Source organism: Carassius gibelio, chromosome B14 (assembly GCF_023724105.1).
Source record: "Carassius gibelio isolate Cgi1373 ecotype wild population from Czech Republic chromosome B14, carGib1.2-hapl.c, whole genome shotgun sequence".
NCBI classification, from domain to species: domain Eukaryota; kingdom Metazoa; phylum Chordata; class Actinopteri; order Cypriniformes; family Cyprinidae; genus Carassius; species Carassius gibelio.
The window spans coordinates 25,023,596-25,040,312 of NC_068409.1; the positions used below are offsets into that span (position 1 = coordinate 25,023,596).

The 16,717-nt window shown below is 36.9% G+C and overlaps 1 protein-coding gene across 3 annotated transcripts in view; it reads left to right on the top strand.

The window, feature by feature from the left end:
- The window catches only part of pcdh1b (protocadherin 1b), a 153,336-nt gene extending 145,537 nt beyond the window's left edge, over positions 1–7,799 (top strand). For 2 of the 3 annotated variants that reach the window (XM_052574191.1, XM_052574192.1), the window contains exon 5: positions 2,616–3,425. In XM_052574191.1, the coding sequence (XP_052430151.1) occupies positions 2,616–3,025 (410 nt within the window). In that variant the 3' untranslated portion in view covers positions 3,026–3,425. Of the gene's footprint in view, positions 1–2,615 lie in introns of all 3 variants that reach the window. The other variant, XM_052574193.1, reaches the window with a different exon arrangement.
- Positions 7,800–16,717: the final 8,918 nt, after the last annotated feature.

Here is a 16,717-nt window from a genome sequence, read left to right on the forward strand (position 1 = left end):
CCAGAACACTGAAGAGGGTCATGGATGGGTATTCCAGCATTAAAATGACCCAAAACATGACACCAAAACAACAAAGCAGTAGCTCTAGAGGAAGCACATAAAGGTCATGGAGTGGCCTAGCCAGTCTCCAGACCTCAGTCCTATAGAAAATCTATGAAGTGAGCTGAAACTTTGAGTTGTCAAACGACAACCAAGAAACCTTACAGGAACACTCCACTGTTTTTGAAAATAGGCACATTTTTCAACTCCCCTAGATTTAAACAGTTGTGTTTTACCATTTTCGAATCCATTCAGCTTATCTCCAGGTCTGGCTGTAGCACTTTAGCTATAGCTTAGCATATATTATTGAATCTGATTCAATTGTCAACATCTCGCACAAAAATTGAGTTTAGATTTTTTTTTTTCCTACTGAAAACTTGACTATTCTGTAGTTACATTGTGTATTAAGAAGACGGAAAATGAAAAGTGGTGATTTTCTAGGCTGATATGGCAAGGAACTATACTCTTATTCCGGCGTAATAATCAAGGATGCAGGAGGTGTAATGATATTACGCAGCAACTAAAAATATGCTACTGTTAGTTATATATATATATTTGTTGTTGATCTTGCTTTCCCTCAGTTGATATCTATATTCAATTTATAACCCTGTGTCTACTCTGAATACACATGAACTGCATAAAATTAAAGATAATTAGGAAATAATTGCCTCTGATTTATAGCAGGGGTTTATTTAGTTACCAAATAATAGATTAGATTTTTTTTCATCCCTTTTTACACACGAAAAGCTTATTCTTATTCATTACTGTCATTTTGATCAAATCATTGTGACTCTTTCATATGAAAATCCTTTACCGGCATGTCAAATAAGCATTCTTACCTACAATGAAATGGCCAAATGGACATTTTGACAGCTGCACAATTGGACATGGAATTCCTGAGAAAACAGCTTGAACCTTGTATGTATATTTCCATTAATATCACACCCCTGGGGCATGACAGTTGAATGAAAATGACACGAAGCAAATCTCTTGTGCCAGTCCTCCATCACAGAAGAGAAGAGCTGAAAAATGCAAGGAGGCCAGACTTAACACATCTCTCCTCTTTACTTTAGACAGCACCAAATGTCAGATACTCATCTGGAAATAATTTCCATTCTATTATGGTGACAAGGGGCCAGCAGAATCTAATTAGCTGAAAAAAAAAGAAATGCTAGGGAGCTGGATTGGGAGTGATTGGTGATAGGGCCAGTGGTGCAGGGCCTGGCTCTTCAGGCTTCAGGCTCAGCAGGAACACTCCTGAGGTTAACTCCAACTTGAAGGAAGGAGATAAGAAAAGGAGAGAGAGGGATTCAGGTGCTGTGTGCCAGAGATGAAGGCCTCTATTGGTCTGTCAGAGCCTCAATTTTGAATATTCTTCCCTAAGTGATAGTAAAATAGAAATATAAGAGCAAAAAGGGGCCAAATATAGTTTGACTTTTAGCATATGTTTTATTGCTCTATCTATCTATCTATCTATTAAAAAGTAAAAAATAAATAAAAAGTAAATGGTGTTCTATAATGGTCAAATACCAGGGATAAAATAATGTTGTCCAGTGCCTCAAATCGCAGGCCTTTCATAGAGCTCAGAGATTTAGAGAAATAAATGTTTTCCCCTCGAGAGCTTGCCATTCTGCTTGCCCCCTTTTCTCATGCACACTATCAAACTAATCTAATGTCACTTTCAGAGGAAAGGTTAGGCTCAGCTTTTGCATTTATATTTTCCAGACAGAGAGTTTGACCTTTGTGGATCAGACTGTTATTTTTGCTTCTTGTGATGCCACCCAGCTTCATCAACCTTTTATAGTGAAGATCAGCATCCATTACACTGATTGGTTACAGTGAACAAGGGTGAGAATAGGCTGGAGAGTGTTTTTTTTTTTTTGTGCAGCTTTAATTGACTGCAAAAGTAAAGCTTCACAATAAAATTGTGATGTCAATACTAATTTATGCTTTTCAATGGTAGGACTACATTTAAAGTGTTGTGTTATTTGTTTAATTTATCATTTGAACATTTTTAATTTGTTTTTATTAGCTGATTAATTTCCTTGAACGTTGACTAGAGGAATCAGGCAATTCATAATAGAATATTGCACCACTTAAAAAAAAAGAATAATAATAAGAAGAAATAAATAAACAAATGACTCTTATGGCTTGATTTCTTTTGAGAACTGAAATCATATGGTGCAACCAGTGTATTCCGATTCCTGAACAAATGACTTTTATGAATCAGTTCTTTTTGTGAAATTAAAATCACACATCGCAATCAGTGTTTTCCAATTCCTGAACAAATAACGAATTACTGGTTATTTTTTGTGAATTGTATAGTTCAACCAGTGGATTCTGATTTAAGTTGGCTCTTTTTAGTAAATATTATAGGTATTATGCCTATTACTTATGCATTTTGTAAGTAATATTTCAGAAATATTATATTATATTATATTATATTATATTATATTATATTATATTATATTATATTATATTATATTATATTATATTATATTATATTATATTATATTATGAAAACTGAATGTTTACCTTAACTTAAAAACTGATCATTATATTCTACTTTGTTCCAGATCTGAGGCCTCTGCCTGATGTGGCCATGACGGGAAAATGCACACGTGAGTGTACAGAATACGGCCATTCGGATTCCTGCTGGATGCCTGGACAACCCTCACCCAACCGCACCAAGAGTGCCAAGGGCGGGCCCAAGCTCTCCACCTTCGTGCCTTACCAGGAGAGGGAGGGTCAGGAGCACCTGATGGCTGACAGCAGCTCTAAGCCTCACGGAGAGGAGCGGAGCGGAGGTGGGAACAACAAAGTGGCCAGCATTCGCTTTTTGCCTCCCTACACCAGTGCCTATTCTACAGGTGGTGACTCCGGCAAGGACTGCCCCAGGGAGGAGATCCCCCTGAGTCAGACAGCCGATTACGCCCCTGCCACTACACCATCCAGCCAAGGTTCCAAAAGAGAAATCTACCTGTGATTCACCTGCTGTCGGCCTAGGTTCGATTCCACATTTGATCCAATTTACTTGTGATCAGCAATGCCTGTGAGAGGATAAAAGGCCTCATTGTCAAAACACCTGCTAATTCTACCCCACCACCAGACCCCGATATACACAGACATCTCGACATGCATCTCCAATCCCCTCAGCCACAAGCCTAATGGCTGACACCAAACAGCTAGAGATCTTCTTTAAAACCCTCTGGGTTTTATACAGCCCTGTGCATTGTTAGAGGCTCTGGAAGCCAAACAGATATGAAGATAATAATCAGAAAAAAAGAGAAAAGCATTTTGTGAATATGAAATGAAGTACACAATCCCCATGTAAACTTCTAATGAAAGAATGTAAGGACAATTTTTAAGTGAACTTTGTGATAATTTAATGTCAATGTTATATTCCTATTTGATTCTGATTTATTTGTAGATTTTTTTTATTTTATATATATATATATATATATATATATATATATATATATATATATATATATATATATATATATATATATATATATATATATATATTACTTATGATCAGACTGTAGATATGCTTACCTTAAAACATAAACACATCCAAATAGTACTTTTTTTTTTCTTCTGTGAGTGTGTAGCCAAGAACTCGAGCCAGAAGAACTGGCAAACCAAATCCTGGCAATCCAAGAGGAACATAGATTCTTGACACTTATACTTTACTGAAAAGAAAACATTCACCTTTCTTTAAGCTCTGAAGGGTAGTTGTTTCTTAAATTTGTCTTTTTTCATAGAAAACTCTTTTCTTAATGTACAGTGTTGTAAATACTACCCATCTGATGGAACAGCTATGATTTATTATTTAGCTGTACAGACTCTTGGAGCCACAGCTTCCTTCTGTTGATGATAGTAGAAGGGACATTGCTCAGAGGATTTGCCTCCCTGTCAGTAAAAGAAGGACATCAGTTTTGGACCTTGGAATGCTAAAGATAATCTACAGTCTGAGCCTCCGCCGTCTTACTACTTGGGACTCAAGCAAACACAGAATTTGGGGCAAAATCCAAGGAAAAAAAAATGGATTAAAGCAGGTTTGCATGATGCCATTTTGGACAAATTTGACAGGCTTCATCAGTTCCCAGAGGAAGCTCTCCCTGTGACTTTTCCTCTGTAATACTCTCGTACTTCTTCAAAAGACTATCTACTAGTAGCTGAGGCTTTAGGTGAGTTGCCATGTGGAAGAGTTTTGTTCAACCCATCCCATCCGTAGGGAGGAACAACGACTTTCACAAAAAAAAAACAAAAAAAAAAAATTCCTGTTCATGTGCTGTGCAATAGCCTACTCGTTTTCAGACATGTCAAACTCTGTTGTGTAGATGTGTGGTTTTGTCAGAGATTTTGGCTCTGCTCTGTGGTGGGTTTGACCTTGTCCAAACAAACGCTCACAAGAGGTAGACGGGTTCAAAAATCATGGCATATTTGTCACATTAAAGTTGTATTCAACAAGTCCAGTATATTCTAAACAGGGATGCCCAGTCCTGTACTGTCCTAATCAAACACACCTAAAGCACCCAATTAAGGTGTTCAGGACCACATGAAAATTAAAAGCAGATATGTTTAATTAGAGTTGGAGCTGAACTTTGTAGGACAGTCGATCGCCAGGAGCATGATTGGGCACCCCTGTTCTAAAACATCAGCGATTCTGTTTAAAATGTGCTTTGAACATATGACATGATAAGACTCCTGCAGCAAGCTTAGAAACGTCTAAATCTCGCTAACCTATCACCGTAAAGTCACACTGGCGCTCGCCAGGGGGCACTTTCATTGAAAGCGCTAATTTCCACAACTGAAAGCGAGGTCATTCAGAAAGAGTTTACAGGAAGTTCATATAAGGCTGTTGTCAATAGAGGCTGATAGTAACAGGGGTTGCATCAGTTGGGATTCAGGTCAGCAAAAGCTATCATGAGTATTCGAGGCCTGAGCTACACACAATAAGTGCACTATAGTTTACACCATGTCACACAGCTAAGTTGCCACTCATAACCGACTATTCACCTCGGGTGATTTAGCCGTTTGCTCTGTGTGGGCGTTGATTCAGTGTTCTCACTGCTACGTGCTTTGGGTTTAATACTTGATAAATATCTCCATTTGGTGTGATTCTTCCTTATGTGTGTGTGAATTCATTTAGTTCACGGCTGACCCCTTATTTGAACACTGGCAAACCAAACTTCAATGACCAAGTAAATAAGAAGTATTTCCAATCTGACAGGGTCTTTGGTCTTTGCATGCCCTGTGATGCCCCCTATGGACAAATGCTGCGAGCTTGTCGCAGCCTTGGGGCAGACCGGAGGAGATACTGAAAGACCTCATTCGGTCTAAGTGTTGATTTGAGAACACTGACACTCTTGCTTCATTGTACACATTTAACTTCCTGTTCTTTTAATCATCCCAGTGACTACTGACCTTTAAGGTGTTTTCTGCAGTGACAAACAGAAGCTGCCCAGGCTGCATGAACCCCAAACGCTGCATGACAGGTAGACAGTCTCTCGCTCCCACTGGGAAAACCTGGAGTTTATCCCCGGAGAGCAACTGTCACAGATACTGATAGGTCAAATCACTCGGAGTGTGTGTGAACGTGTGCGTCTTCGCACACCTGTGTAACTGTGTAGATGCATGGAGGGATCCGTTCACTGCCTTTAAAGCAAGAAATTTTAAAGCGTTACACGTGCATTTTCGATTTTTACTACGATTTTCAACGGCCAAATTGTATCTCATTGAATGAAATGGCTCTTGCTGTGTGAAACATTGGACAGTGGTGCAGAGAATCTGATGAAAAATAAATAACTTGTCTTATACACAGCGTAGGGTGAAAAACAAGCAAGAAAAGCATTATATAAGGGGAATGACAGTACATGTCTTTTTCATCCTGCAGCTGTAGCTGTTAGTTTGTTAGTCAGACAGCAATATATTTTATTATATCTTTTTTTGGTAGTTTCTTAATCAAATAGACCAGTGTTAATAGAATTCTGAATGAATATGTGGCTAAAAATGTATTCTCGTTTTTTTTTTTTTTTTTTTTGTTTTTTTGTCTTTAATATGTATTTTTGGTTTTGTTTATTGTTTAAGAAAATTAAAGACATTCAGATCTTTAAACTGCTGTTATTTAATACCAAACACAAAAGCATTAGTTTTAAGGTTTATGATTTAAGTTATGCACTATTCCACACAAACTCATTAGTTATTAGTTTTGTTATCCACAATACAAAATTGTCCTGCTTTTACACTTTGATTAGCAGTCTCAAAGCAAAATTGAGAATGGTGATTTGATCTATAAATATACTTTTTTTGTTGTTTGTTTGTTTTTGTTTTTTTGATGATGATGATGATGATGATGATGATGATGATGATGATGATGATGTGTATTGCAGAACATAAGCAAATAATGTAAACAATCACCTTTTTTGGTACCTAAAGCACAGATTTTATTTTTTTTTTTTATTTTTTTTTTTTTGGAATTTTTGGATCTTGTCTGCTTTATGATCAGGCCAAGATAGAATCTGTTTATTTTTATTATTTTTTTCTGTGTAATGGATTTGAACATGGTAAAATGGGTTAAATAGAGCTTAATTAGTAGCTGAAAGCACTATAAAATTAGCCAAATATTTAATAAACCAACACATGAGGGGTGGAGGATGTGTATGGCTTTTTAAATAACGGGCGTTCCAGTTCTGTGGAAATCTATGGAGCTTTCTGCCGGCACAGATTCCGTGTGGGCCTGTTCATGACTGATGTTCAATTTCATCCTACTGTAAGCTCTTTCATTTGTGCTGAATCGTGTATTACGTGGAAATCAATCAAATCCAATGTGACTTAAGAATCAGTTCTTTGTCTGGCACATGGACTCATTTTGGAGCAGAGCCACCCGCTGCATTTGTCCAGGTATTAGGAGTTATGAACGAACATGTCATCGTGTTGTAATGTCACCGTGCATAATGAGGCTCACCATGCATCTCTGCGCATAATAGAAGTAGAGAGTAAACAGCATCATTCTACCCCTCGAAAAAGATTAAAAACTAAATCAGTAATTTATTTTGTGAAGCGGTGGCTGAGCGGCTTCATTACTATGACTTTGGCACTGAAATGAACCGATAGCGCTTTAGCGGTTTATGGGCGTCTGCCTTCATATGATTTCAATATTAAAAACTCTACACTAAGTAATTGAAGAACAGCCACCGTTTAAATAGATAATTACAGGAAGTACAAGTTTGTAGCCTAAGTGTTTGTTATATTTATATCGAACGCTTGTGATGCCTTGTTTTCTTTGTACAGTTTTATGTACATGCTTATAACGTGGCTATTTTTTTTTTTTTCTAGAGAACAAAAAATAAAAAAATAAAAAAAATGTTGAAAGACAAACTGAAATTGTAAAATATTTTTAAAAGTAGAATATGTAAGGATGAGTGGTTGGGGGCACACGGTTGGTGAGCCTGTGTCTAAAATGTCATCAATAACCATCCACTGGCTTCTGGTCTATTTTAAAGTTTTACTGTCTCTTTTTATGAGTTTTATTTTTTTCCTGAGTTTTGTGTTATTTGCAGAACAGTGGCTTTGAAGAGTTTAGCCCTTATTCGTTCCATTATGTTCTTATCAATATCCGCATGTTAAACACAATGAGGAAGAGAAAAGAGAAAAAAAAAAATGTTGTCTTTTATTTTTGCTGAGCAAATCAAAGAAATACTATCTTGTAAGTACTCCTTCCTTATAGCTTTACAATAAAATACGTTCTGTAACCACTGTGTTCTTGTTGAATTGTTAGTGGCTATATATATATATATATATATATATATATATATATATATATATATATATATATATATATATATACTGTGATTAGCACAGTTTCTTTTTTTTTTCCATCAGGGAAAGTGCTTTGAAAATATGTTCCCTCTTTCAAGTCCATTCTTTAGGGAACACATGTACCACGTTGTACCATTTTACAAACAACTAAAAGTGAACTTCCTGATTCAGCACATCTCAAAAATGCTTTCAACAGTCTTAGCAAACCTGGCAGAGTTCAAATTCTCCTAAGGTTCTTCAGCTTGTTCGTAATGTGTGGCATTTGTTCCTTGGGAGAATAAAGCCCTGTTAACCCCATTGAATTTCTTAACGTGCCAGTGGCACTGCCAAGCATGGGTTTCATCAATCAACATAAACACAATGAGGCCTAGGGTCCAAACACACACATACTGTACACTCACCCTAACAAACTGTCTCTCATATGCCACAGGCCCTGCCATACTATCCAGTGGCACCATGCAGAATACTTGGGACCCCGGAGATTTGTAGGAACTCATCAATCTCAAATTGTTCAGGCTTACAGTTACAGATCTACCCTGCATACAGAAAATCAGAGCTAACATCATCTATAGTGATAGTTCACACCAAGTGTTTGTAATTAAAATAATTTCACTTTAGTACAGGGACCAATTCTTTTTTGGTTTCTAGCATGCCCATTAATAACATATTAGCTGTTTATTATTACTTATAAAGCACATATTCTATCCTACCCAATACCTAAATTTAACAACAATACCCTATTAACTATTAATAATAAGCATTCAATTAGTAGATTAATGAGGCAAATGTGATAGTTAATGGTTTGTTAGTAGCAGAAATTGTACCTTAAAAAAAAAAGTGTTTCCAAATAATAATCTAAATAATTTTTGTTATTGCCCCTAAACCGTTGAACATTTGTGTATATTTGAATATGGTACATTAACATGTCACCGCAGGCTTGATTTCCATGATGCCCACTATCGGATTTTGTGGTCTACGTATGCCAGTCATAGATTATGACAGAATATCATTTTTGAGGTAACTGTTTTCACTTGTTAGCGTAAGCAATCTACGTACAATGGCAATCTCTAAAATCCACCACACTATAAAATCTATTGTTTGAAATGGTGTTTTCAAAAAGGCTAGCTTCACAATGAAATTAATGAGAAATATATCGACAAAACTAAGATACATTCAGTAAAAATAAAAAAAAATAAAAACTCTGCTGCACTTTTTGTCAAGGGTTATTTATTGAAGAGTTCTTTATTTCCTTCCACGGCTGCTGTGTGCATGAGGAGGATTTACAGAGACCCTGAGTGGCTCCCTTAGGGCAGTGCTTGACTGAGGGTCAGTGTTATCAGCCTCTAGGCCAATAGAGCAGAGGTTTTACTCCACAGCACAGTGGCCGCCCTCGCCAACTGTAAATATTGGCTCTTCCGTGCAGTCAAATGAAATGTATAATGACGGGGGTTTTGAAATAAGCTCTCACTTGGCACCAGACAGTCTGAAGGCAGCCGAATCTGTGATGATAGAGAGAAAAACTGAGATACTGAGAAAATGTAAATGAACGAAAAACATTAAAAACAGCAGTCCCTGAAAGGAGGGAGAGTGTTACAGGGAGCATAAATATGAAGATCTATTTATATATCTGCTGGCACATTGGAATAAGTTATGAGTTTAATTCATGACCTAGACACTGGGGAACTTCTGTGTGGAGTTTCCAGATATACTTTGTTTTCCTCCTAAGAAAATGCCAAGCTATGAATATTCTTTGAAAGGACGACCTGTTCACGCATTATTGCGTTTCTCAGTGTGTGGCCATAATGACTCTGACAGAAGGTCAGTTGCTGACTTGAGAGGTATGTGCATAAATGTCAATGCTAATCACTCGAAGCTTGTGTATATTATAGGACTAAACCAATATATTTATTCCCCCCCTCTTGCTTTCCCTATCTCTCCATTAAGGCTGACTCCACCTCTCTGGCTTGTGGTTTGCAGCATGAGGAATGCACATAACTGCAGGCGCTGTATGTAATGTTAAAATGAGATTAGCCTAGTGGTGCACATCTCTGTATGATGATTAGGAAAAGCGCTTCCAGTCTCCAGCCATTCCAAGGTTCTCTATGCTGATGGAAGGAATCCCACACATAGTGGGAGAAAAGGAGCATTTGAAGATTTGTTGGGCATTCTTAGTGTAGGTGATGAAAAAAAAAAAAAAAATGAAAAAAAAAATGTATTCTCTAAAGCCGGCTGCACACTTTGACTGCCAGTTTTATATATGTATATGCATTTATAGAATATTTTATACTTTTATATTTTATTTTTATCTTATCTTTTATGTTTTATGAAAGTCAATTCTCACCATAAAAAAAATAAAATAATAATAATAATAATAATAATGCAGTGATTATTCACAAAATTCTAAATTATGAAGAAGAAACCACAATTAAAAATAATGATTTTATTATTATTATTATTATTATTATTAAAAACATAGTTATGACATAAATGTTTGACTTTAATAGATGCAAAACCATTTCTGCTAGAAAAAAATAAATCAGAATTATAAGAAAACAATAATCAAAGAGAAGTTATAATTACAAGGTAAGTCAAACTTATGAAATACAAAAGTTCAGATGATTATAAGATAAAAAAAGTCTTAATTACAACTTGTAGGCAAAAAAGGTAAAAAAAAGAAAGAAAAAAAAGGTAGAAATCATGATAAAAAATGTCAAAAAGTTGGATGTGGATTGGGAAATCATTTATAATCTCATAATTTAGATTTTTGATCTCATGGGAGCAATGGGATTTTATCATTTTATTTTGTATTACCAGCTATTTTAAAAATAAATCAAATAAATATTTTATATCATTACACTTTAGAATTTCTCTGCCAAAGAATGTATTTTAAGCAGAAGCCAAAGCAGGATTGACTGTTGTGAAATCAATGTTTTTTCAAGCAGTGCACAGACTGGCACTCTGCTTTAAATTCCGCAAACACAACAAAATTAATGATACAAAAATTATTGAAAGTTGTATTATAGGCCTACGATATATCATCACTTTTGTACCTCCTCTTGCCCAATCAAATTAGAAGACTGGAACTAAGTGTTGTTTAAAAACACTATAATGATGGTAAATCATCTTAATGATGACGATAATGATGATGATTTGACAGAGAGAGAGCGTCCACCTCTCACTTCCACCTCATAATTACGAGCACATCCTTCCGTAAAGCCTTGGATGATATGAAAGATGGACGGATGAGCATAGATGGAATGATGAGGTGAAGAGGAAGCTTGCTGTGATGGAGGGTGGAGGGAGGTCTGTCCTGAGGGGCAGCGCTGTAATGCCCCGCCATCATCCCCCTGCTCCTCGCACCAGCCCTTCCTCTAAATCACTGTCGGCCGGAGGGGGCAGTCCGGCTGACTGCAGAGGGGAAACGGTGCATGTCGTGTGGGCGAGGGCAGGGGGAGCCGCCCCCATGGCGCTTCTGTAGTTCTTTTCATATCAATCACTCCACAGGCACAGAGCTAAAGACAGACTCGCTGCCTGCCATCATCCACTCAGGACTAGAGCATTAAAAAATCTCCTACTGTCCACCTCCCCAAACAACAACCTCCTCTGATCTCTTTCTTACAAACATGCTCATTCCATCTCAATCTTGACCCTCTGTTGGCTGTCATTCTGTGGCTTTTGCCAGACCCCTGCAAATCGACTTCCATTAGCCTCAACCTGACAGTGGGAGTCTCTGGCAAAGCAAAGTGTGAGTAATGTGATTTGTCTCTCCGTTGTTGTGCAATGGGAAATAGACTGTCAAGGTGTTTACAGACATGAGGATGAAAGAGAGGGTGTTTTGAGTGGTGGGCTTTAGAAGGGACTTTATTAATTAAGTTCAGGGTTACAAACAACAAACAAACAAACAAACAAAAAAGGCTACTGAATTATTATTATTTTTTTCTCTTTTTTCGATGTTCAAATACAGAATCACTTAATGCTGCATTTAGGGCATGGTTTCTTTGGCTTAACAGTGACTGCTGTAAACAGATTGGTTTAGAGGATGATTATTTAACTAAACTGTTTTGGCTGTTTTGCATGTTGCAATCCACTTAAAAGTAGTGAATAATACAAATTAATAAATGACTTTGAATTTGATTATGTCAGTGTTCCTGACTGTATTTGTGCCATGCATCATTCTGTTTAAGAGCGAAAGACAGACAGACAGACAGATAGAACAGGAAAATGACTTATGGTTCAGTAATGGACTTAGTTGTGAAATCAGTAACGGCCCTGAACTGTTCACTGACTGAATGAACGGTTAATTCAATTCGCGAGTTCGATTCAGTTTAATGACTTTTATTTAACTGATTCTATAATTTTTCACTAACAAGTTTTTGACTAAAGGCACACACACTTCATATGGACCCAAATAGCCATAAAATGCCTTTTAGAATGACTGGGAAAGGATAGAATGATATGAGAAAAACATGAATGCCACACAACACGTCGTTCTTTTTATTTCTCCACAGTCATATGTATTTTCTTCTCCTGCTCCCAAGGGTTTATATTTTGCTACTTGGAAAAATTAGTTACACTACCAGTTGTTTGCCGACTTGCTCAGACTTGCCACTAACCTGCAGGTTCATTAACAGGAAACAATTAGCAACCAAGCTTGCACTTAGTACAACATAAGGGAGATTGGTAAAATTACAACATGTGGCAGCATATTTTATGCTTAAGTGGATACATTCCTTTCACCTCTCTGGCAACTGGAATGACCCCAGTCATAATTACATTGTATCCTTTCTAAAGAAGCGCCAAATTACTTGTATGAAGAATAAAAATGCTGTGGTTGATTGCGGTCAGGATTGGGCTAAATTGCCTTCTGGAGACACAATATCGTGAATCCCGCTGTTAATTCAGTAATGTGAGGATTTGACCATGTAGCCAATTCAGAGGCAACCGTAAGCATACTATTTCTCATTTGGGCCAAGAATCCACAAGTGACTATTAGTTCAGAAGTCAGAGAGCATTTCATTTTTCTGACTCCGGTTTGAGCTGGACTGCAGATGAGAGTGATCAGACCTCTGTGATTCTCTTTTTTCCTTTTAAATGAATAGTTCTGCCATCTTTATTTCATCTTAAAAGGAGTCCAATGTGACCCTGACCCATATCAAATCAAAGCGTTACCTAGGCTTATTAGCGGCACAAACCTGGGTATCTTTCTCTCTTATTCCTTTCCATCCTCCACTCTCTCTTTATCTGTTTTTCACCTGTGATCGCACAGTCTTATCTTCAGTGATATGCTGCTTGACCTTCCATTCAGAGCCAGCTGTGAGGGGGTGCTTCGCTAGGGAGAGGACACTGGAATGGATATTCATTAGTTATGAGATGGCTGTCCGCATTCGCATGATGACCTCCAAGGATGTTGGATAAAAGACAGCCAACAATGAGGGATGTGATTTAAAGCCTGCACTCCTCCTTTTATGGGGTGACCTTCCCCTACAACCCTGGCCTAGCTTTCGTACTCATCTACCTATATTCAGACATCATCTGACATAATGGACTTGAACCAGTCCATCACAGCTGTAACTTACATCCTTCAATACGTTTATGAGTGACGGAACTATTTTTTATTTTTTTTCCCAAACGATCCGTTTATAATATAATTTGTGATAATCAGCTAAAATTCTAACAGACACATATGAACAAAACAGAAGATAAAAACATCCAGTGTCATCTGCAATGATTTTATCTAGCCTTTGTAAATGTAAGAAAAGAATGATAAGTTTAAAAGTTTTTCTTAAAAGAGTCAATTTTTATCATAACTACGGTGAGTTTTGTTTTTCTACAGTGTGTTATATTGCACCTTATTTAGCAAAATAGCTCCCACCTTCCTGTAGAGCATGGCATTAGAAAAACTTCATAACTTAAAAAATATATATATTAAAATGTATTCCCTTTTTTTAAACATTGTAAACTAAAGTATGTTGCAGATTTTTATTAAAATGTTCAAACGTGTATATATATATATATGGCCAAAAGCAAATATAAATAATTTATGTAAATATAGATATACGTATCAATAAAGTTATCAGAAAACAATATATATATATATATATATATATATATATATATATATATATATATATATATATATATATATATATATATATATATATATATATATATATATATATATATATATATATATATAAACTGTTTACAGTATCAACCAGCATAATCGGCTGTTCTTGTACAGCTAAAATAACTGCAAGCAGATGATGCTAGAAGCCTTGCCCAGACAAGTTACAAATGCACACGGTCTTACATTAACAATTAAGTGGATTACTGCAATGGGGACTGTACATATAGATTGAGTTAACATATTGTAATAATTTATGTTCCATTATCATGTAATATTGTAATGTGTTCTTAAAAGTGTTGGGAAGGCCGAGGTCAAGCCTTGCAGTGGTAAGTACACCGGCTATTCAATCATTCCACACACACAAGCTCTCAATAAAAGCTGCGGAGGTGACAACGGATTTACACTAGAGATTGGACCTGTTGTTAATTAGGTCCTATTGTACGAGCGGTCTGCAAGCTCAATATCTTATTAATATTAGCTGCTGACAATTCATTAAAATGTCCGCATAACTTTGGCGCTGACTGGTGGGGGGAGATTTGGCTAAGTGAAATAATGAAGCAGGGATATGGCTGTGCAGTAGTGTGACAGTAACAGTATGCAGATTGCCAGGACATTTTTGGCAGCAGCTGAGATCTGGGATTTATTACAGGATTGTGAGAGGAACCCGGGGAAAAGTCCTCTCATCAGGCCAGCAAAATGGGCATTGAGCAATATTTTTTTGTTATGGGTGAAATAAAAATAATTTGTCATATATCTGTTTTCTATTTTGGTCTGATGCATTAGTCATTCCGAAGTGGTAGGTGTTTGGTGTAAGGTTTGCGTAGGGAAATCTGCATCATGAGTGGTCGCACTTTCAAATGAGTAATTAGAGTCTGTTTACATGAGCCAATTAAATGCAATTAAAAGCATCAAAATAGTCATTTTCCACTCTGTCACCAGTGTTAAAATATATGAATGGTCAAACCGCAGACTGCAGATTCACACAGGCCCATTAGCAGTTTTTATAAAATAATATTTCTTTACCAAAAAATCAGGGTTTGACTCACATCAGCGTCCATCAAACACTTTTATTGGAAGTTTGGTTGTCTCTGTGCAGTTTAATTATCGTTTCCATGATGAGGCCTGTTCCAAACCCTGCCAAACTTTAATAAAACGTGACTGATTGATTGGGGTTCAGTGCAAAGCACAGCTAATTAGGTTGGATGGAGGGGTATGTAATTAGGAGTGTAGCAGTGCATCCTCCACAGTGAAGATGCGGGAGATGTATGCATTCCCCTGATGTGCTTCCTGAGAGAGTTATCTCCAAGTCAGTCCGTCCTACCATCAAATGACTGATGTTTTTATTTATTTAGACTGCAAGAGCTTATGGCTAAGCACTGTTTGCGCTCACTATCTTAATTGCTATGGAAATTAATGTAAAATGGCACTAGAGTCAATCAAGTGGAGAGTTCAATTTAAGGAAGATTGCACAGAATGGACTGATCATTAAAAAATGGTGTGGGCTATATATCTCATGATATACTCTGGAACAGAACTGCTCAATCATGCTCCTGGAAATCCACCATCCTGCAGAGTTCAGTTCCATCCAAGCTTCTGGCACACTTACCTTACTTTTCAAGTGAACTATAAGACCTTGATTAGTCGGTTCAGGTTTGCTTGATGGGAGTTGAAAAACAAATTGTAGAGATCGGCTGAAGCACTGAACGTCCTGGTTTTAGAATCTACAGAATATTTTTAAAGGGGTCATATGAATATGATGTGATTTCAAATTGTCCTTTCTCTTTGGAGTGTTACAAGCTCTTGGTGAATAAAGAAGATCTGTGAAGTTGCAAAGACTAAAGTCTCAAATCCATAGAGATATTCTTTCTAAATATTAACACTCGTCCATGCCCCCCTAAAACGGCTCATTCTAACACGCCCTCACATATCTACGTCAGTATGTGGGAAGATTTGCATAACACCGCCCAGATGTTCACGCAAAGAAAGTACCTTTTATTCTTGCTGTAGTATCGTTGTTGTTGTTTTTTTTTTTTAAAAAAAGGCTACTTTAATGCGGACGTAGCTGAAAATTTTCAAACCAGGGTGCATCTCGCGGTGATCACCGGTGATCAGTTCTGAGCAGATTTTTCTCATCTCAAACAAGCCTATTAAGCCCACATAATTTGTGTATCTTGCCAGGTGGCCCCGCCCACACCGAAAACTCATTGGACTAAAGTATCAATTCTCATGTATATTAATTATCAAATATGGACGAGTGGACACCTGTCGGCTACCTCTCGCTCTCTCTCGTGAAGCCCATACGGAAGTGACTTAAACTGACTTAAACTTAAAATTCATCGACTGGCTGCTTGAGGCTTGCTGCAAAAGGGAGTCAATCCCATAGACTCCCCATGTTAAAATGGCCAACTTTACAGCAGAAAAAAAAAACATGTTTACAGCCTGGTGCAAAAAATAAATAAATAAATAAATAAATAAATATATATATATATTTTTATAACTTATACTTATATATATATATTTTTTTATAACTTTTTTTATAACTCATCCGTTTAAATTATATTAAGCCTTAAACTTCTGCATAATTAAGGGCGTGGTCACTTGAGTGACAGGTGGATTGCTGCTGGATTGCTGCTGGAGCACCACTGTCGAGCTAGGTGAGCGTGGCTTGAGCAACCAACTCCCGCCTGTTTATTTTTGATTACTCCAGACTGACGCGCTGCCAAG